Genomic DNA, 22,940 nt, shown 5'->3' with positions numbered 1-22,940 from the left:
AGGGAGTAAGAAAATAGGCTGAGGAGCCCCAGGCATCGGCTCACTCGAAGGAAAGGCTTCAGCTACAATCCGAGCGCCCCAGCCAACCAGCGTCTGGGGGGGGGGGGGGGAAGAAGGGGGGAGGGTGTTTGCTTGCTGCGAGGGGTCGGGCATTGGCTACTATGGCAACCGAAACGGATGCCCCTAGGATTCACAACCGATTTGGGGGCAGGGAACACTCGAGTTATCCCGGAACTGGGCGTGGTTTCGGTTACTATGACAGCGGGGACGCTTTGGCCGGGCCCTAGCCCTCTCTCCCTGGTTTTCTCATGGCACCCAAGAAGGAAAAGGGAGGGACTTCGAGCAACAGTGTTAAGATATGGGAGCCCTCACTCATCGCTACGCACGTCAACCAGGTAAGCCGGAGCCCTGCGAGCCCCAGCAGGGCCAGAGCCCCCCACCCTGGCTGCTCCCCACCTCGCTCTCCCTCAGACAACTGGTCACCCTGGGTCCCATCCACCAGGAACGCTTGACCAAGGAAAGAGCCTGGAAGGGAAAGGCAGGGAATTGGCGCGATTTCAGAGTTGTGGGAGGTACACTTTGGGACACCTCAAGGCCCCTTTCAGTGCAGTCACCCCTTTTCTGCAGATAGAAGGGGATACCTTTCTCAAGCAAGGCCCAATACCTCTGTGCCAGGATTCTTAAGTCTTTGAAGGTGTGGGAGACCACACCAGTCAGGGGTTGTCTGCCAGACCATCCAAAAAGATACCACAAGGGCACTGGGTGGGCTGCAACTCAACCTGCACGTGCCCTCAAATTGCTAGAACTTAAAAAAAAATATTGCCAGAACTTGTTACCGACTTCTCACCCCAATTACACATACACCCACCTCTAGTTAGTTGGGAAGCCAATAGCGCTTGGCACCTGCAAATGGAAATCCACTCCTACCCAGCAGGTGGATCTAGGAAAGTGTGGTCTGCCAGTGTCTATTTTAAAAACTGGAAGAAAATATTGTGTTATTCTGTGTGGGGGACCCTAGAGATTTAGCAATTAAAGTAAAAAAGAATCTAAAGCAGTGTTGCATTGCAAAAGGGAGTGGAAGGGTGGGGGAGAGGGGCAAAAGGGGGAGGGCTTAACAGGAAAATAAGTATATAAATAAAATAATTTAATTAAAATTGCTCCATGATAAAGAACCCTCCCCCTCAGATCTACGTACTGGTCTGAGTGGCTAAAAAAAGGAAAGTAAAAGTGGAGTGGACTTTGTAGTCTTCAGCGACAGGGTTCGTTTCAAACATGGAAAAAAACTAAATCAAATAAAGTTTTGTATTGCCCTCGTGACAAATTCCTCCCTATCAGTTCTGATTTTTCTACTTTAATTGTATTTTCTCTGCGACCAGTAATTCTGCCTGCTAGTGAAGTTAGTTCTGATGAAGAATTTCATGGAAGTAAGTTTTCAGACTACTGACGCGGACATGCTGTCATGGAGTTTGGGGTCCTTTCTATAACTTCAGGAGTGAAGGATGTCAACCCAGTAGTCCCCCATTAGAGTCTCAAGTTCTCAAAGGTGTTTTTCAAAGCACTTTGTGAAAGCACCCTCTCTTTTGCTTTTATAACTCAGCATCAGCCGAAATGATTTTTTCCCCTGCCATTTTCTTTGAGATCCTGTAGGCCAAGCTTTGGGCTTGGGTGCACATTTCTGCTTGAATTATAAACTGCTGAACAACAAGGTTGACGGAGGTGCTGACACTGCGTTCGCTTCAGTGTTGCAAATATGAAGCTATAATTTTCCTAGTTGAATGGAAAACCTAAAGGCACTGTTTTTCCTTAAGGCTGGAAAACCTGAAATAATATTCAGCTTTCTTAGTCCTACTCCAACAATATAATTTCAATAAATCTTATGTATTAAGAGAAAGAACTTGAACTCAAAGTAATATGAAGTTTTGATGACGAAGAGCAATCTCAAGATGCTCCGATTTGTAGGAATACATGCTTTTATTTTTGTAGGGGAGACAGCTGCCCTTCACTTCCTCTCATTTTTTCCTTCCCCTCAGTTTAGTTTCATGTCTGCTCCAAGAAGAAATTTCCTAGGCTATGCTAGCAGCCAATGCTCAGAGGCAGACCCTGACGGCCAGGATAATAGGCTATGAATTTGGGGTTAAAGAGAGAGGTAGTTACGCCCCCAAGTGCTCTGTACTCTACTGAGTCTTCCCTCCCTCCTTCTCCCTTAACCACTGGCAACCACGGATCTTATTACTGTCCCTTTACTTAGGGCTTTTCCAGAACAGCATATACTTGGAGTCGTTTAGTAAGTAGCCTTCTTTTCAGACTCGCTTCTTTCAAGTAGTAATAGGCATTTAAGTTCCCTCCGTGCCTTGTCGTATCTTGATAGCTCTTTTCTTTTTCGTTTCTGTTTTGATGAATAATGTGAGGCATCCAATGTATGGGTATCACATACCATTTATCCATTCACCTACTGAAGGACATCTTAGCTGTTTCCAATTTGGGCAAATACGAACAAAGCTGCTGTAAATATTCATGGGAAGATTTTTATGTGAACAGCTTTTTCACTTGTTTGGATAAATACTTAGCAGTCCAACTTCTGGGTCATATAGTGAGTCTGTGTTTAGCTTACGGAATTTCTATTTGCTGACGGTGAACTGGTGATTCAAAAAACAAACTCACTTCCATTGAGCCATTGGTCACTCATAACAACCTGTAAGTCAGGATGTATCTGATCCTGTGGGTGTCCGAAACTGTAACGCTTTATGGGAATAGAAAACCCAGTCTTTCTCCCAAACAGGGATAGATTTTGTCAGTGTTTTATAGCATCTATTGATACCATCAGGAGCCCACGTGCTGTAATGATTACGCCTTGGGCTGCTACCCACCAGGTCCAGCAGTTTGCATCCACTGACCGCTCTAGGGGAGACAGACGATGATGTCTACACTTGTGAAGAGTTACACTTTCAGGAACCCACAGAGGCCGTTCTCACCGCTCCTGTAGGGTCACTGTGATTTGGAATCAACTCAATGGCAGTCACTTGGATTTTTTTATTATTATTTTTGATAGCATCCTGTAATTTTCTTCTCTTGATATGATGAATACGCTTATTATTTGAAATTTTTGAACTAGCTTTGCATACCTGGAATTATTCCCAATTGGTTATGATAGATCATTCTTTTTTTAATCACTTTTGGGAGTTCTTACAGATATTATAGCAAATCATAAATCAATTAGATTAAGCATAATTGTACAGTTGCTACCACCATCATTTTCAAAACACCCTCTTGAACTCTTTGATATCAGCTCCACATTATCCCCTACCCCTAGGAACCCTCATATCATATATTATTATTGTTTTGCTATATCTTACACCCTTCAATGTATCCATTCACCTACAGTTCTGTTATTTGTTCCCCTCGAGTAGGGTTATACAGTTATCATTGCTATTGATTCTCCTTCCCCCCACTCCCTCCCCTACCCTCAGAGAATCATAACTCCCATTGCTATTTTCGAAGGGTTTATCTGTCTTGGATTTCATGCATCCAAAAACCTTAATTATTCAAATGAACATACACAGGTGTTACCACATTAACGAGGGGAAACTAAGACCTTAACAGTAATGGGAGGCAATATTAAAGAACTAGAGACTATATATTTGTTCCATCGGTGCTGTACTGCACCCTGGAGATTTCATCTCTTCCATGTGGCCCTTCGCTGAGGGGCTGTCCAATTATCTTACTCTGGTAGGTTTTGTGTCTCCACTTTGCATCTAGATTTAGGAAGGATATTGGCTTGTATTTTCCTTCCTAGTACTATCTTTGTTTGGTTTCAGTATTAAAATAAACCTGGACTCGTAGAATTACTTGGGAAGTGTTTCTTCCTGTTCTGTCTTTGAGAAAGCGTGAGAAAGATTAATGTTAAAATTCTAATTATTTGGGTGAATTTACCAGTGAAACAATGTGGAATTTACCAGTGAAACAATTTGGGCCAGATGCTTTCTGTTTTGAAAGAGAATTATTCATTTTATTCCTTTAATAGATTCAGATTTTTCAGATTCTGTATTTCCTTTGGGACTTTTAGCAGATTGTGTCTCTCAAGAAATTGATCCACTTTACTTAAGTCATCCTTTTTTTATAAATAGGGTTGTTCATTATGCCTCTGAAAATATTACTTGTCAAATAGTTTGATAGTTTTAAAATGGGGGGTATCATATATCTTTTCATTTGCTCCAACTTTAAAATCTTGTTTTTACCTGTAGCAAAAAGACAGCTATACATATGAGCCCAATTGTTGGCATTATTCCATTCCACTATTCCGTTCACTTACTCAAATTTATACACACACACACACACACAGAAATAAAGACATACAAAAATATTGTGGGAACCCACAAATAATTTAGCACAGTCTCAGAACTCCAGTATTTGCTGATTGAATTTTGCAATGCTGACTCTAGGTCCCTAAGACTCAATCTACTACTGTCATTTGTGTTTATACCATGTGAATTCCCAGCTCAAACCTTGACAGTGACTGCTTCTACCTTCCTACTATAAAGATTAATCAGCCCACGCTATCTGGCCCATCTAGCCATTCATTTGAATTGCTTGCTAAATACCAGCTAGTCATTCTCTTCTCTACAAAATAGATAGAGTAAGCTGCTGGAGAAAGGCCAACACTAGGGCTAAGAAGATTTAATCCTAATTCTGACATTTAGAATGGCCTAGATCAGTTTTCTTACCTTCACAAAGACTTGTCCTCCTGTTGTAAGTAGAGAGAATAATCGCCATCTCAAAGGCTTGCTGTGATGAATAAATGATACTTATTTCATTTCATAAACATTTGTACAGTGTTTGGAATCTAATAAACCTTCGGTAAATTACTTTCCCTCTCCTCTTCCTCCTTCTCCTCACTTCCTTTCCACTCATATTGGTCTCCATGATTGAATTGAACTTCCACCATCCCGCTCCTTGTCTTATACTCTGAAGCCCTCAGAGAACCTCGTCTTTCAGGAATCACCCCCAACCATCTCAACCCGTAGTCAACTTCTCCATCTTTGGTTCTAGGCTCTACTTATAATGTACTACTTATTATAGAATGCATTGAGTTATTTGTTATCAGCTCATATTTTGTAGAAAACAAGGAGAATGTGAGCTGTTTCACATCAAAAGAACATCTTATTTTCCATAGATAGATGCATGGATGGATAGATAGGTAGGTAGATAGATAGATAGATTGATTAAACACTCAGGCTATCAACTAAATTAATTTACTGCAAACATGAAGAACCCTATAACAATGGAAACCAAGAAGTTAGTATAATGAAATGTTTTCCAAGAAAAGAAGAAAGTACAAGAGGCATTTATATTAAAAAAAATCTCTCCATCCATATAAATGATATATATGATTGCAGTATTGTCCTGAAAAAAATACATAATGATTATATTTCACCTTTCAGAAATATTTTATCTCCCAACCAGGAAGCTTTTGAGTTAAAAATCTTTGCAACATTTATTTCACAGTCTCTCCTTATTTCAGTTAAGAAATAATATTTTTCTGACTTTAAACATAGATCAATGGCAGTACCTAAGTTATTACCATTTACAAAATGGCAATAAAAGTTCCTTGGAGTCTTGAACAAAGCTTACAATTCTCATAAAAGCTCTAGACAGTTGATATGGGTTCAAGATAGATATTGGTGAAAAATTTTAATATCTCTCAGACTTCTTAAGTAAAGTTATAAAATATATAAATAGGATGATAATAAACTAAGTCTTAGTAAGTTTTGGGAAGAAACACTGTTGAAGTGTTTGAAACCATTATAAATGTGCTTTATGAAAAAGGGAAATACATTTTATTAGAAATAACCCTCAAACAATTTTTGAGAAGCAGTGAAGGATTTCTCAACTTTTTTGATCTTAAACAGTAAGCTATTTCTCATGTTAATGTGTATTTAAGACTTACTGGAAATTCTTATAATATGAGCTGAAGACTGATGTCTGGCAGCAAGCATATTTCTGAAGTTGGGTTGGTTTTTATTACTATATTTTCTGAAATATGCTTTCATTGATATTTACAAAACAAATTGCCAGTTCACACAAAGGTTGTTTCAATAAAAGCCAATGAAAACAACTGAGTTGCTAGAAAGAATGTTAAGAGGGAAATGGACTTTTTATAACCTCACATTATAATTTCTACTTTTGGACAAAAATTTATTATCTGAATGAGTTTGGAACCAAAAAGAATTAGCAGGTCAAAATATCCACCTAGATCTTATATGTGATCATTTTTACTGCAAATGAAAAAAATACTAAGTATAAGTACAATCTATGTGTTGCCAATATGAATTGAACAGCATCCTAGGAAAATATTAAAGAATAGTGGACTTTTACCAGGTTTCAGCTTTAGCCATAGAACTATCCTTGGCTTCCAGATACCCACATGATCAAGTCCTACGTGTTGTGGCTGGCTTTCATGGTCTTTGCATGGCCCATTTGCCTTTCTCTGTCCCTCTCTCTTAATCCCCCTCTACTGCTGGTGAGTGGTCCAGTGTTAATCCCAGCCACACACTGACTATGATCACCTCCCTACCTTTGCTCACACCGTGTCCTGAGCTGCATGTCTCTCCCTGCTGCACCCAATTACTTTTCATTAAGATTCTCCCCTGCATCCTCCAGAAGGCAGTGCAAGTCGCTATCCTGGTCCTCGTTGACTTTTCTCCTTCCCCTAAGCTACATTAATGCTTGCGTCTTTTATTCTATAGCCCTTCGATCTTCTGCCCAACAATTTCAGTGTCAATTACTGTGTCTACTTTCTCAACAGGCACTATAAATTCCTAGAGGGTACCAAGAAATTAGTATTCTCAATTCCTTTACCCCTGTCCCACACACCTAACAATCATAAGCTCATATGTATTAATGTATTAGCATTAGGCCGGATCCCATTCGATGGCTGTATCTCCTTTCTCAGCTCTATGGCCTGTTTTCTCTTCTGAGTTCTCGAATAATTTCCAACTGATTAGTCACTGGTTCTTAAATTAACTAAGATCTCCAAGGTTTTGTCTTTGCTTTCTTACAACAGGCATGGTGGTCATATCACCCTTGCACATATGGAAAAGATTGTTGAGAAGTTTTAAATATTATAGGTACTCTATATTAGTGCACAGTAACTCAACCTTAACATGGCCAAACCCAAACTTAGCTTTATCCCTACAAACCTGGTCTTCATCAGTTCTTGCTTTCGCCTTGTATGGTATCACCATGAACGCAAGCAGTCACTAGTCCGTTTCTTCTCTTCTGTTTCCTCACTGCATAATCTGTTTGTTTGTTTGTTTGTTTGTTTAGCACATCAAGATGACTACATTTGAAATGCATCTAAAGGACGTTTTATGTCACTGTCACTCTATACCCTAATCTAAGCCAACAGCCTCCCTTGCCTGAACTACAAGTAGCTCAGAAGCTTCAGAACTTAAGTCTCCTGCTTCCACTCATGCTGCCTCACCACATGGTCTCCAGACGGCAGGCAGAGTGGTGCTTTTAATGTGTGTCCAAATGTTCTTCCATGGCCTGTGAGACCATGTGTGTCCGACCTCCGGTGACCATTCTAATGTCACCTCATCTCCTGTCTTCACTCTTTCCCTCAACCCACTGGTCCTTCTCCTGATCCCGAAACCCATCTGAGTGTATAAGCCATCGTAGGGCATTTGCTCTTGCTGTGCCCTCTGCTAAGAACGATCCTTCCCTAGACAGTCACACGAGTCTCTCTTTCGCTCTCTCTTAAGGGTTCCATTTCAAAGTTGCCTTCTCTAGTCACCCTCACTAGACCGCATCATTGCCCGCTAACCTCATATCCTAATTCAATTCCTGGCCTTCTGTTTTGTATTTTTCTCATCATTGGCTCTGTCCCTCATGTGACTGTCAGCTCCATGAAGGCAGTGAATTTGTCTGGCTCACGGATATATCACCAGCACCTAGAAGTGTCTGGCATATGGTGCAGTTTTGTGCTGTCAAGTCCATGACAGGGTAGGACTGCCCCATAAGGGTTTCAGGCTGTAATCTTTATGGCAGTAGACTGCCACATTTTCCTTCCACAGAGCAGCTGGGGGCTCAAACTACTGAGCTTTCAATTAGCTGCAGAACATGCAACCACTGCCACTGTTTGACTCAGAGGGAGAAGAGGGTTGCTTCAGGGCCTGGGCTGGCATCAAGCCTCCCTTGAAGTCCCAATGTAGTACTTCATAGCGCACTGGATATCCAAAACCACAAACCGAACTGCCATCTTGTCATTTCCGACTCATAGCAATCATAAGAAGGATTTCCGAGGCCATAACTCTTTATGGAAGCAGGCAGACTCCCTTTCTCCCGAAAAGCAGTAGGCTGACCTTGCTGTTAGCCCCCCAAAACCTACCAAATCACATTTCCTGCACGAAGGAATAGAAGGAGCTCAATAAGGAAAACCTCTTTCAGTACTAGTTTAAGAAATTGATGAAGGGGATGTCCAAATAAAAAATTGTGAAAGAGCATGTGATGTTATCTAGCCCTTATAAGTATTTATTATTGAAATATTCTTTCCCTTTTATTTCCACACACAGCAGATAGAACATATGCATTTCACATTCAACCTGTGTAGCAATGAAGGCACAGCTTCCCCGACACATGTGTACGCCTTTGCACCGTATCTTGGTAGCTTCCTGTTTCTTGAGGTTAGAAACCATTCCCTTCCTTCTCTGGCCAACCCCGTCAACAGTTTCTATGGACGCGCCTTCTCTCTTCCTGTCCCTTCCTTTCCACCTTTCTAAGGAGCATTGTTACAACAGCCTCCCAAACTCTCCCTTCTTGCCTGCCTTTCTTCAGGAGTGAAAATTAGAAAGATTTTTTTTTAAATCTATGACAGTAGTATGTGAATGAGCACATGAATAAAAATAAATAAAAACCACTGTTTATATTCTCTAAAATTAAACTCTGTATGAGCCTTGTAAAATGGCTTGCTAGCAGTTTGATATAATTTCTAGCACATAGCATTCATTAAATTTTGCGAATTATTTGAAAATTACTTGTGGATGTTTGGAAATGTTGACATGGTTTTTGGCTTGACGTGATGTTCGCTTATTAAATGTTTCCCTATAATTCATGATTGGACATGGGCAAATATTCATTGTAGTTTTCATTTTTGTTGTCAAATCATAGTCTAAAAAATCAGGTAATTTATTAGACAGCCTAAAAGCTTTTCTCTTACAACTGATAGATTATTTTGTTCTGTTCTTTTTTATCATTATTTCTTCATTTCTGCTGTCTTCAGCGTCTCTTTCATAGGGTGTTATGTTTAATTTTATATGGACAATTATATTTTCACTTCTTTCTTATCATGCCAAAGAAAATATTGGCATAAAAGCCACATCTCTAAAAATTAATTTCATCTTCCAAGTGCTATTTCCATTTCACCGTTTATCGTTGGACGGACCTGCCAGACGTGGCACACTTTCCACCCCGTGTGCGCAGTGGTAGCACTGTAGCTTGCCTTGGCGATCTCAGTGCCCTTATGCTATTTCACCCCCAGCATCGTTTAGGCTATTTAATTATCTCTGGTGTTTGTAGAATGTGTAGTATAAAATATAAGATTTGCCAACAACACGTTTGGATTGATTCATTTCATTTGTGTCTTTGATGACATCATTTAGATAAAATAAATCTGCCGAGGTTAAGGTGAAAACAAAACATCTGGAACTTTTTCCCGTAAAACTTGGACTTTCTCCATGTCACCACGCTGGCATGGATTGTTTTTCTGTAAATAATTCTAATTCTCAGTAAAGCTATTTTTCTTGGTCACCATTGATATCATTTGAGATGTCACAGATGCTGTTTGGTCTCATTCCATCAGATCAACAAAAACATTTAACTATCTTCACCATTTTAAATTTTGCCTCATAGATTTTATTGAAGTACTTTAATGTGACCACATTGAAGGTTAATCAATAGTGATTAAATTTTTCCTGCTTTGATTTATATGTTCCCCCAAAGATTCCTTTCTCGTTTCAGTAGAAATGTTTTGCCACAGTCTAGACTGCAAAAACAGACCCTTACGGATATATTTTTTCTGAAGTTTAAGAATTCCATGTCTGACGAGTGCTCACTTGTGTTTGATTACACAGTAGATTGGGTTAAGTTCTGGTGATTTGGGTTTAAAAGGATACTTATTGGCATATTCCGTGAAGCATTTCTTAAAATACTTTAAGGCATGAAACAAATTCATGATTCTTTAAATTGTTTTCATTTGCCTTTTTTTTTCGAATGAAAATTATTTCTTGGGACTAATTTTTTTAAAAAAGAAAAAGATGACCACCACACTGAAAAATGAGTTTCTTCTGTTCAGTTTTAAATAGCATAACCTTTGAGCTATATTTCCACTAGAAATAAGAAGTTTATCAAATTTTTATGTTGGATGAATCTTATCTTTTATAGCAGAAATACAAGTTATATATTTTATGATTTTGATATAGCCTCAGAACATACTTTCAGGTATTGTTATATAATTTTCCTTCTTTAATCTCCTGAAAATTCAAAATATTTACATGTTCATGATACTTGAAGGAAGTCCCTGCATAGAGCAAACAATTAAGTGCTCGACGACTAATTGAAAGGTTGTTGGTTCTAACCTACGCAGAGGTACCCTGGACTTCAGACCTGGTAACCTGCTTCCAAAAAGTCACAGCCTTCAAAATTCTGTGGAGGCTAGTTCTACTCCATGCACATGCGTCACCATACAGTGGGCCTGACTCAATGGCAACTGGCTTTGATGTTTAAAAAAAATATTAAAGAACATCTCCAGATTTTAAAGTCAATTCACTATGGATTTTCATTTAAAGTATTTTGTCATAAAATTGTATATTAGAAATAGTAAAAACTGAACATTTATTATTCATACAAAAATTGGGGATTACTATAACGAACGGAGTAAAAACTAAATAAGTCTATACCAATAATTAGAGAAGGACAATAAACTGGTAATCATAGATTTGGTAGTTACATAATCTATTGACAATTTGAGACTAAAGAGTGAAGGGGTAGAGTTTAGCCTGTCAATCAGGCCTGATGACCTCATTTAGAGACAGTAAGTTGATGAATAGCTTGCTGGAGGCAAGACACGCACTCACTCCCTGTGAGACACCCTTGCTGACAAGACATATGGAGCTATATACTAGAGCCCTGGAGCTGACGGAGCCACGTGGAGACGCCTGCCAGTGCTGAGTTGCTTCTACCACGACGAGATCCACAAGATCCCACCCACTGACCTGTGATCTTCTTGCATTCGGCATCATTGCATGTGTTTCATGAGTCTGAAGAGGAATTTAGAGATTGGTATGGGACATATGGGCTAATATTGGGCTTATGGGCTGGATGTTTTCTCAATATTCAGTTTGTCTGGTATATTATGCTCTTTCTTATTCACATATGAGTGTCTATGAATTTGTTTCTTTAGTCAACCCAAATTGACACAATAAAGAAGCCCAGAATACTTAGTAAAAAAATGTGCAGTGCAGCCTTGCTACCAACTGCAGCTTAGCCCATACCCAAAGACATGGTAGAAAAGGTTCTCCAATGTCAGTTGCAATACTACAAATCCCAGTTATCAATGATTGTGATAACTTCCGATAATGATCAGCTCATGCTACCAAATTTTTCTTAGAGTTTACATTATTAGTTGATTTTACCACTTACCACAGTTACTTTGTTACTATTTGCCAACCAGCCATATATTTCAGTTCAATAATCACGTAGAACCACCTGTTTGCATCTGCCGATTATCAGTACCAACTTCTCCCTTCCATGGGTCCTCTGAATGGCCACCTAGGTTGTCTTTCTATAATACCATTGTCATTATGCCACTTTCTGCTTCAGTATGAAGTCTTACTAGTGTTTACTTGGCCCTTCACAGTCTCCCGAGTTCCAGTCCATTCCTATCTTCCCCCCTCATATCTCATCCTTGTCCCATTGAACAACCCAAATTTGCTGGGCAATTTTGTACTTTGAGGCATGCAGAATATTTTACTTGGAATACCCTGCCTTCTCTGACACAGCTGATGAACTCCTTCCAAGTCTTAAAATCAATTCACAGGTTCAATGCATTTCCTTTATGCAACATCCATGGCTGCCCATGTTCAGTTGATTTAACCAATATATATGATGGTGGTATTATTCATATGCATTTACAGCTGTTATGAGCCTATCATTTGACTGTCACTTGTGAACTTCTCTAAGACAAGAAGTAATCCTTACTGCCTTTGGATTCCCTCTCGGGAACAGAGTGCCTGGAGAAGTCTCAGTCAATCTTAATGGGAAGAATCACAAAAATTGATACATTAAATCTTCTTGTTACTGGTACCCAAACCACTACCCTTTGAACAAGGAATTATCTTCCCTTTACTGAAGTACATGTAGCAAACAAGCCCTAGCATTAAATATCCAGCTTAGTAAATGTCGCTATATGTATAGATCCCTGTAGATCCCTAGTGGCACACTGGATAAAGTGCTAACTAAAAGGGCAGCAGTTCCAACTCATCAGCCATGCTGCTGAAGAAAGATGTGGCAAATAGCTCCATAAATATCCAAAGCCTAACAAATCCAGTGGGTGGGAGGGTTCTACTCTGTCCTATGAAATAAGTCTCATGAAATGAAGTAAATCTCCCAGTATGCATCTCCAATTCTTGGCTTTACTGTGCCATCTGTTGTGTTTGGCTGTTTTCATACCCGTATAAAAACAGTGAAATAAGACCTGCCCAGTGATACTCTTCAGAAGTTCACACAGTTAGCATTTCCCATCCAGTAAAGAAATGCTTGGCTAACCTTGCCTTTTGTTAGCCAGCCGTCTGTTTGCATCATCACCATCCCTTCTTACCCATCTGTTGGTTGTATAGATATCAAAGTTCCTGAAAAAACAAGGGGATTGAAAGTTTCTTCTCTACTTTAAATTTTAGCCACTGGAAAAGTCTTTAATACCATACCAATTTAATTTACTCCCCAAGTTTTCAGTCAAAAGAGGTAGCATGTAGAAGCAAAGAAATTATGCTTGCTGTGTCTTAAGTTAATCCAATAGAAGAGATTATCCACATTGGCTTGAATTGAAATTAAGGTAGATACATGCCTAGATCTTCCTTATGTGAGTCTTTTTACTAAAAGTTTTTCCTATCAACTGACTATGACTCCAAATCGACTCAACAGCACAGCCAGTATCATATCCATTAACTCTGAACTCTATCTGTCCTTGGTTAGTCATAGAGATGCAGCCTCTTAAGGTACCGCACCTTTAGCCCACAAGCATTTGGGATGCGGATAAACCACAGCAAAATAGGAAGGCATTAAGTTGCCAGCATGTTATCCTCCCAAGTTTGGGAAAGAATTATTTTTTCATTATCTTCTGGAAGCTCTCCCAATTTTTCTCCCTCTATCATATTTTGCTATCAGCACCAGCCTCCTCATATCCTTTCCCCACAATCCCTCATTGGCTTCAAAGGAGACAGAAAGTAGTCCTAGTCACAGAAACATCCATTTGTAGGGAAATTATTTAAAGAATTTTGCATTTCCAGGATGTAAAATGGACCCCCTCCAAAATGTAACTTTTAAAATGCATTCCAGAGGAAAATATAAGTGATTTTCCTTTCTTCAATTCCTAGAGACTACATCTCCACTAGCATGAAGAACTGAGAATTGTCTGACTATATCTTTAGCTGTGATATTGTCTTTATAAATGAGCTGTATGCCATTTACATGTCATCAATAAGGCATTCTCTTTAAGTAGAATTTTAGCTGTTGGAAACGGTAAGATTGAATATAGCCAGCTAGCAAATGCAAAGCTTTGGCATGGCTTCATTGAGTAATCAAAGTCGATCAAAAAACATCAGTTCCTTCTAGGTTAAAACACTGCCCTATGTACAACTTGGAGTGTATGGAAACAGAAGGGATTGGTCAGTGGAAAGATGAACTAAATGAGCGTTCTTGTAACTTCAGAACTTACAACCTGAGAAAACATATGTGTTAGTGTTTATCAACATGGGATCTCTAGACCACAACATCAGTTACCAGAAACTCAGGCTTAACTCAGTGATCTGGCCCTTACAGTACATCAGTAAAGTTTGAGACAGACACTAACAGAGTGACCATAGTGTAAATACTGTGTTACTTGTATATGAGTGTGTGTTGTATATGTCACTAGCAAGGGACTTTCATAGGCAGAAAGACAAGAAAGATCACTGTTGGATGGGACCTTTAGGGACCGAGTGTGTTCTGGATAAAAAAAAAAAAAAAACCAGGCTGAGCAACACGCATGTTTTTGAGATACCGTAATGAACTACTAAGCACACATTGCATTTGGTGTTTTTCGCACTGACATTGGCTAATCCTCATAACAACCCCAAAAATATGATCCTAATTTTGCACAAGGAAATTGAGGCTCAGAGCATTCATGCAGAGCAATCTGCCTGAGAGCTGTGAGAATTTACCAAGGAGATGGAAAATATAGTATTACAGATGTTAGGAAGAGAATATAAAGAGCTTTGGATTTCATCTTCAGGGTTTGGATGCTGTCTGAACCTATCAGTCAAGGAGATACAATTAAAATGTTTTCTAGGAGGCAAGTGTGAAATTATGGTGTCTTTGGAAAGTTAGCAGCTGGAGATGGGTGAAATTGCTTTAATAGATCTCATAGAAAGTGTTTTCCATAACCCAAATCTGAAGTGGTTTTAGGCAGAAATAGGAGAATAATTATGAGATGGGAAATAAGGGACAGATCCAAGAAAATCTGAAAAGAACTTTCGTCACATATCAAAGATGACAGAAGAGGATTTGAAATTAGGATGACTGGTAGAAATAGAAAATCTCAGAATCTGACAGAGATTGAATTTAGTTTGCTTTTACTCTTTGTGATATAGTAGGTTTGGGTTTGTTTTGTATCGTCTCCGTATTTGTTTGTTTAGGGTAAGTACAGATGAGTAGAAATTTTAGGCAGGCTGAGTTTCAGATGTTGGAAGGACATCAAAGTAGAAATGGTCAACCCAAATTCTAAAACAGGAACTATAGCTCACGGTCTAAGCTTGGAAACTGACACAGAAATTGCAGGCAGGGAGGTTATTGCAGACGCCAAGAGAGTAGCTGCAATATTTCCACTTCATAGAAAGTGTGTGGCCACAGAAGAATAGAAGGTTGTCAACAGAATTGTGCAGACTACCTGACCGGTCTTCATTTATAGGACAGAAGGAAAGGAGAGAGTTGGATGACCAGCGAAGGGACAGTCAAACGAGTAAAGACAGAAGGAGGAGCAGGAGGTGTCATGGAAAGCACCTGAAGTATTACACTGAATGTCAACCTTACCCGCGCCCCCTAATGTCAGTGAAAAAGAATGGGGCAATACAACCAGATTAGGTAATGAAAACATCATTAGTGAGCTTCAGGGAAACTGCTCCAGTCGGGTGGTGGATGGGGGTGGTGAGGGAGGAAGTTGACAAAAAGCTAGAGGGTTTATGGACTTTGTGGCTTATTAACATGTGGAAACTTCGTGTGTTTGGGGAATTTGTCTAAAGCAAGGATGAGCATATGGAAAATGGTTTGGGAAGAGACTAGGATTTGGTAAAGATAGCTGTATTTGTACAAATGGGATCGAGAGAAAACAAGAGGAAAACCTTGAAAGAACTAGAGAGGACTCCCCTCCCCATCTCCTCCTGGAGTGCTCTCTCTCTCTCTCTCTCTCACACACACACACACACATTTTGTTTGCTGTGTTTCCCCCTCACTTCTGTCTCTCTCCCTTTTTTGCTCTTGTTCTTTTTCTCTTTCGCTTTTATTCCTCCGCCTTTTCTTTCTCTCCCCCCCCATCCCAGTTTCTTCTCCACAGCTGAAGAAACTAGCTTGCTAAGTAAGTTTGTGGAAACTAGCTTGCTAAGTAAGTTTGTGTATGCGGCCATAAAAAAATTAAAAAGAAAAAATTAGAGAGGAGAAAAAAGAGACTTCAGCCCAAGAAAAAAGAACAGGTCTGGAGACTGGTGATGGGATAAAGGTGTATTGAGATGAACATATTTAGAGAGGAGGAAACTTATGGAAGAAAACATCGATCTTGTCAGGATGTAGAAGTGAGATTACTGTAGACTACAAACTAGGTAAGTTTAAGGCATGGACAAAGAGTTCTTCCCACTAATTTTTCAAGTGACTTCCCCTGATTTTTCCTAAGATACAGGGTGCAGTGGGCTTGGTTCTAAGGACATCACATTCCAAGGCTGTTGTTTTTTATTTCAATTCTTTTAAAAATACTGAAACGTTCAGAGTACTGTAACTCTCCTTTATGCCATCATGAAAGGTTTACAATAGCATAAATGTTATAAGTAATTGTAAATTATATATGTATAATATAGTTATGTATTATATGTGCATATATCTGAAACAAAGGAGCCCAGGTAGCATGGGGTTGTGCGTTGGACTGCTAACCACAAAGCCATAGCTGGAAGCCACCAGAAGCTCTATAGGAGAAAACAAGGCCTTCTACTCCAATTAAAAGCTTTAATTTTGCCTCGGTGTGGAGAGGTCAGATCAGGCACAATCCCCTCACTGTGTCTCCAATGTTGTCCCCTGTAGGGCTATGGGTCAGTGAGGGATGTCATGTCTCATAGTGAGGCAGCCGTATAGTCCTCTCTGTGCATTGGCTGCTCTGAGCAGGGATATTGTCTTCCAGGCATCGTGGATCAGGGCATGCAACGGAACAGCAAGGGGAGCAGAGCAAGGAAGTTCCGAGGGAATACCAAAAATAGACTTTGGGGCCACAGCATGGCACTCCATCAGACTCAATCAGAAAAAACTCCTAAAAGTCAACAAATTAACCTTGAACTATTTACAGGCTTTTCTTTGGGGGTTTTTTGTCATTGGTTTTTGTTGTTGTTTTCTTTTGTTGCTTTGTTTTGCTCTGTCTTGTTTTTTGTGTATGTTACTATCTCTGCAGGTCTATCTAGATAAGATAGGCTGGATAAACAATCTGGAGGAGAAAACAATGGAACTGATGGTTCCAGGGGGGACATGGGAGAGGGGGAAGAGGCGGATAGGAAGTGGGTATTAACAAATCCAAGGACAAGGGAACAACATGTGATCCAAAATTGATGGCAAGGATGGTATAGGAGGCCTGGTACAGTTTGATCAAGGGTAATGTAACTGAGAGGAATTACTGAAACCCAGATGAAAACTGAGCATGATAATGGGACAAGAGGAAAGTAAAATGAAATAGAGAAAGAAACTAGGAGGCAAAGGACATTTATAGGGGTGTAAATAAAGGGATGTGTATTTACATATGACTATGGGGAAATAGATCTACGTATGTGTATATATATGTGTCTGTATATATAGTACTAAAGTAGCAAAAGAACATTGGGCCACCACTCAAGTACTCCCTCAATGCAAGAACAGTCTGTTCTATTAAACTGGCATCCCATGATGCTAACCTGCCCAACACTATTACATAAGATAAAGTGGGTATATAAACTAATGTGGTAAAGAAAGCTGATGGTGCCCGGCTATCAAAAGATATAGCATCTGGAGTCTTAGAAGGCTTGAAGATAAACAAGTGTCCATCTAGTTGAGAAGCAACAAAGCCCACATGGAAGAAGCACACCAGCCTGTGTGATCATGAGGTGCCGATTGGATCAGTTATCAGGCATCAAAGAACAAAAAATCATATCATTGTGAATGAGGGGGAGGGTGGGGTGGAGACACAAAGCCCATCTGTAGGCAACTGGACATCCCCTTACAGAAGGGTCGTGGGGAGGAGACGAGCCAGAAGGGTGAAGTATAGCAATGAGGATACAACTTTCCTCTAGTTATTTAATGCTTCCCTGGCACGCCCCCCCCACACACACACCCCACTATCATGATCCCAATTCTACCTTACAAACCCGGCTAGACCAGAGAATGGATACAGGAAACCCAGTACAGATGAACCACTCAGGATCAGTGGTGAGAATGGCAATACCGGGAGGGTGGAGGGAAGGTGGGGTAGAAAGGGGGAACCGATCGCAAGGAAAAGTGGGTGAAGGGAGACGTCAGACAGTGTAAGACATGACATAATAATAATTTATAAATTATCAAGAGTGCGTGAGGGGGAGGGAGGGGAAATGAGCTAATACCAAGGGCTCAAGTAGAAAGCAAATGTTTTGAGAATGATGATGACAACAAATGTACAAATGTGCTTGACACGATGGATGGATGGATTGTGATGAGATTTGTATGAGCCCCCAATAAAATGATTTTTTTAAGTTACAATTTTGGAAAACCACAAGGACAGTTCTGTCCTGTCCTATAAAATCTCTATGAGTTGGAATTAATTTGATGGCAGTGGGTTTTTCATATCAGATACAAGGATCCCTGGTAACACAGTGAGTTAAATGTTGGGTTGCTAATCCAAATTGACCAGGGGCTTTTACCAGTTGCTCCCCAGGAGACAGTCTTCTTCCATAGAAACCCTAGGGAGCAGCTTTATCCTCTCTTATAAGGTTGCTGGGAGTTGGCTTCAACTCATCTGCGAGGGTTGGTTTGTGTTTTATACTCGCTTCACGGGAGAAAGATCAGCTGGCTTTCGGCAACCATAAACAGTTCTCCTAACAGCCCGATAGGACAAGGTAGGATTGCCCCTGTGAATTTTCAAAGCTGTAACTCCTTACAGGAGTAGAAAGCCCCTTCGTTCTCTCGCTGACACACTAGTGGTTTCAAACAGCTGATCTCGAGGAGAACAGTCCAATGCATAACCACTACACTATCGGGGCTTCTATATAAATAAATAGGTATATAGATAGAGAGATATAAACACTGTAGCAAATCTTAAAGACATTTTTTCTTGCTCTTATCTCCACTTCCACTTCTCAATAGCACATGCCACTATGAATTTGCTCAACGCCCTGAGGAGGTTTCTGACTCAGTGACCCTATATAGCATTTCCACAACTGTCCATCTTTACAGAAGCACACAGCCTCATGCTTTCTTCCTCAGACTCGCTGGTGGGTTTGAATCTCTGACCTTAACCTTAGCAGTCTAAAGCCTAACAGATGGTGCTAAATAGTATCCGCTATCATGCTTGCCGCAGTAGAAGGTGGGTCATGACAATAGGGGGCGGGAGCCCTCAATATGCGGTATTGACACAGTAGCTTCAACAATGAACTCAAACATAGCAATTGTGAGGATGGCGCAGGACTGGCAGTGTTTCATAATTGTGCACAGAGTCAGTCTGAAGTGGAACTGGCTCCTGGGTCTTAACAACAACAACAAATTGTGAATTTTCTGTATATCCTCCCAACTTTATATCTGTGTGCCCATGAATAATAAATAATACTGTTCACTGTGTATGGTTGTTAGATTGACATGAAGAGCCTCCAATGTATTCCACTGTGCAATTGCCAATTCTGAAGTGAGACTCTCTTAACTAAACATGTTTTGAGGTCGATTCATGTTGGGATACACAGATTACATCCATTCCTTTTAACTGCTCATATGCATCATTGTTAGGCTTGTATATGCAGCATGGGTGCCCATCTATTAAATGCTAATTATTAGCAAATTAGGGTGCACAATACAATCATGAAAATGGACATTTTGTACAGTGTCTTATAGCTATGACATGCTTTTACATAGAATCACTTTTCATCTAGCTTTGTACATTTGTATGTTTCCTTCCATCCCCAGGCTGTTTAAGGACAGTGACTCTGCCTTGTCCCTGTGCATATTATTCCTAATGTCCACTTTAATATTGTGCACAGAGTAGCTACTCAGTGGATATTTGAAGGAATAAGACGTCCTCTGCTGTAAGTATTCTTACTCTACCAGGATCCAATTTCTGAGTATTTGAATGTTTTTACAAAACCATGTGGATGGAATCAGGACGAAAAATCAAGTTTTCTGACACTAAATCCACTGCATTTTTTTATTATGCTATTGAAAGAGTGATTGAAAAGGCTGTGCTAGGGAATTAATGAGAAGAATCGTTATAATGAAAGATTACCCTGATGTAACCGTGTAATAAATAAATACGACTTTGTGTACTTGTGTAACTGAAGAAAATTTAAGCCCCGTAACCAGATCAGAACTTTAAATCTCTCATGACCATGGACGGGGACTATTTTGCCCCACCGTATATCCTGTGCAGGAGCTGTGTGGGTGATGAGGCCGTGTGGATGGCGTAAGTGAGGGACGGAGCAGGAAGCAGGTTCACTCCGATGGAACTGCTCCAGCGAAGGTCACGGGCAGTCTTCTCATTACCTTTGACCACATCCACCACTCCTCATCTGGCTTCCGTGGTTCCTTCTGTCTGGCTCACCTCTGCCTCACCTGCCTGTCCATCTCCTCACAGTCCCTTTCTTCCTGAAATAGGAAAAAAAGGGGGGGGGCTGTAGAGTAGATGTCTGGAGAAAATTATAAACACTTCAGAATGAAGGTTCTCAGGAACTGCAGACCATCCCCCACCCCCACCACACTCTCATCTACCCTTCGCTGGCACTGCAGATAGACATTGCTCAGTAGTTCTTACCCTCCACTATGGATTAGGAGTCTTGATTCATTTTCCTCACTGAGCGGCAGGGCTCCTGTCTCCCACCTCCCTTGAACATCCGGGCCCTCAGGAAGTTGGAAAAGTCAGGATGCTCTGTGTAGCAGTTCATGCCGATACTCCTACCGGTTAATTTGCCATTGATGCCACCAAGTAGCCTTTGTAAGGGATTTGATCTTTCAGGGAATTTATTCTGGAACTGCAAGCATGCGATTACACAACCTGGCCTTCCTGTCTTAGTCACCTTTGTGTATTCTCTGCGGTTTGTTTCATCACAATACATAATAAGTACTTATTTTTTATTTTTTTTAATAAGTACTTATTGAGGTTAGCTGCTACTCTATTTTGTTAGATGCAGATAGAGTACAATTTGCTGACACATTTATTGCTCGAGGTACATTCTCGTCTATCTTCTGAGCTAATCCCAGGGAACTACCAGATCCCCAAACACACCATTCCCCACTAAGAATACACAGACTCAGGTGTCTAGGTCTGACAGCTGGCCCAGGATCACCTTTGTCTGCCCCGTCATGCTATGATTTTTAGAGTGAAGACTGACAACACACGATCAGACAAAGGACTTTTGTTCTACCTCCAGATATAACAGGCAACACAGAGCATGACACTTTGGGACAGTTTACTGAATGCTGGAACACATAGAGGGTTTATTGTCAAGAGAGTCCTGTCCCTTTGTAGTAGTCTGAGGTAGCCTTTGGTATGCGGTACTCACTCAAGATGGATCTCAACATTTAACTCCTACTAAGGATGAGGGTACTTGGAAGAAAGTGAGCTGTCCATACGTCTTAACTAACGAAGCAACAGTGGTGGCTCACGGATGGCGTACTAGGAAAGGTGTTGGTTGGTTATGTGACTTCCGCTAAGTAGTTCTAGAGCTATGGTTATAAGAATTCATGGACTATGATCAGACTGTTTAGTGAGTAAATGCCAGTGAAATTAGAGAAAGGAAGGACTGGAAAGAAACCGGCTCCCCGAGGGTAAGCGATGAACTCATACTGAGGCTTGAAAATAAGCATTAACGTCCAATGTGCAAGGTGGCTACTGAGCATCCAGGGACACTGGAAGGTACACAAGGGCCTCATGTCTGAGAAAGGAGTTGATGAAAAGTTGTAGTCTTTAATATCTGATGATGAAAGGAGGTTTTCTCTCTTTGGGGCGAGTCCCTGATTCCAATTTTACATTTGTGGAGCAATTAGCTGGACTCCCCTTGGCTTTGCTTGGTCTCCTCCGTTAGAAGAATGTCTCTGATATGTAATATTTGTTTGAAAACCCAAAGAAGCTCGTTTCCTCTTGAGGTTTGCTTGACTTTTTATGTTCTGAAGTTCATTTTGGACCTCAGATTTTGCTCCAAGCCATAAAACTGGTGGGATTGTTGTAACATAATGGAGCAGTAATTTTAGCCAACTGTTGGGGGTGGGGAGATGGCTAAGGTGTGTAGTGGTTTCTGTGGTTTCTCTGTGGAGTAGAATTCCCTGCAAAACTTTTCCATGTGGTGTTTTAATAGCTGTCTTAAAACTCTCTGATGCGTGGAGCAAAACTGAATTAGGCTCATGTGCTAGGCTGGTGGGATGGGCCAAGGGCTGCATGAAAATGAAAGAAAAACAATCAGATTGCCTGGACTCCGGAGCTAAATTATCCAAAGAAGAATCTCAAGATGTATTCAAATTAAGAATTGCAGAAGCAATGACCTCTTTGAAATCACTTTTGCAGGACTTCTTAAGGGAGAGAACATTAATATTTTACTCTTCCATTGTGCGTTTTACAATTTACAAAGGGATTCTATGTGCATTTACTCAATCTTGTTGACCTCTTGAAAGCTACATTATTAAAGCCATGTTAGACAGATGATGGATAGATAGATAGATAGAGATATCAAGTGACCAAGTGGCCTAGGCCATTTGGCTAACAGACAATAATGGCAGAATTTAACATCACCCCAGAGCTCTGGGTCTTTCTTTACACCAGAATTTCAATACCTTGATTTAATGATCAAGTTTAATGTGGATTAAGACCACGGAAGCCAGCCAGCTAGCATGTGCAGTAAGGCTCTTTCTGTACCTCCCATAGGCAAACTTAAGACATGTGCAGCATAGTCTGTACATCAAAGGTATAAACTCTTTCTTTAATTCAAATAGCTATTCAGTGGTATGCATGATTCCTTCCAAAAGGCTGAGTGTGGCTGATAAAATGCCACATACTCAGTCAGCCTTCCCATACTAAGCATGTGTAAAATTTTTCTTTACTGTGTGGTTTTGGCTGCTAAGTTCAAGAAACATTTAGTGAATGCTACTATGTGCCAGGCACATGGCCAACGTAGGAAGTTGTGTAGGTGGTGTGATTCCAGGGGCAGGTTTTCCACCAGCTCAGCCTAGCACCTTAACCAGCA

At 40.4% G+C, this 22,940-nt stretch overlaps 1 protein-coding gene across 1 annotated transcript in view; it reads left to right on the top strand.

Moving 5' to 3' along the window:
- The first annotated feature begins 308 nt into the window (after window positions 1-308).
- The window catches only part of SPAG17 (sperm associated antigen 17), a 243,816-nt gene continuing 221,184 nt past the window's right edge, over window positions 309-22,940 (top strand). The window contains exon 1 of the mRNA XM_075540501.1: window positions 309-395. Within this exon, the coding sequence (XP_075396616.1) occupies window positions 309-395 (87 nt within the window). The remainder of the gene's footprint in view (window positions 396-22,940) is intronic.

Source organism: Tenrec ecaudatus, chromosome 1 (genome assembly GCF_050624435.1).
Source record: "Tenrec ecaudatus isolate mTenEca1 chromosome 1, mTenEca1.hap1, whole genome shotgun sequence".
Taxonomy (NCBI): Eukaryota; Metazoa; Chordata; class Mammalia; order Afrosoricida; family Tenrecidae; genus Tenrec; species Tenrec ecaudatus.
The sequence above is the reverse complement of the archived record's forward strand: the minus strand, read 5'-3'. Positions and strand labels throughout refer to the sequence as shown.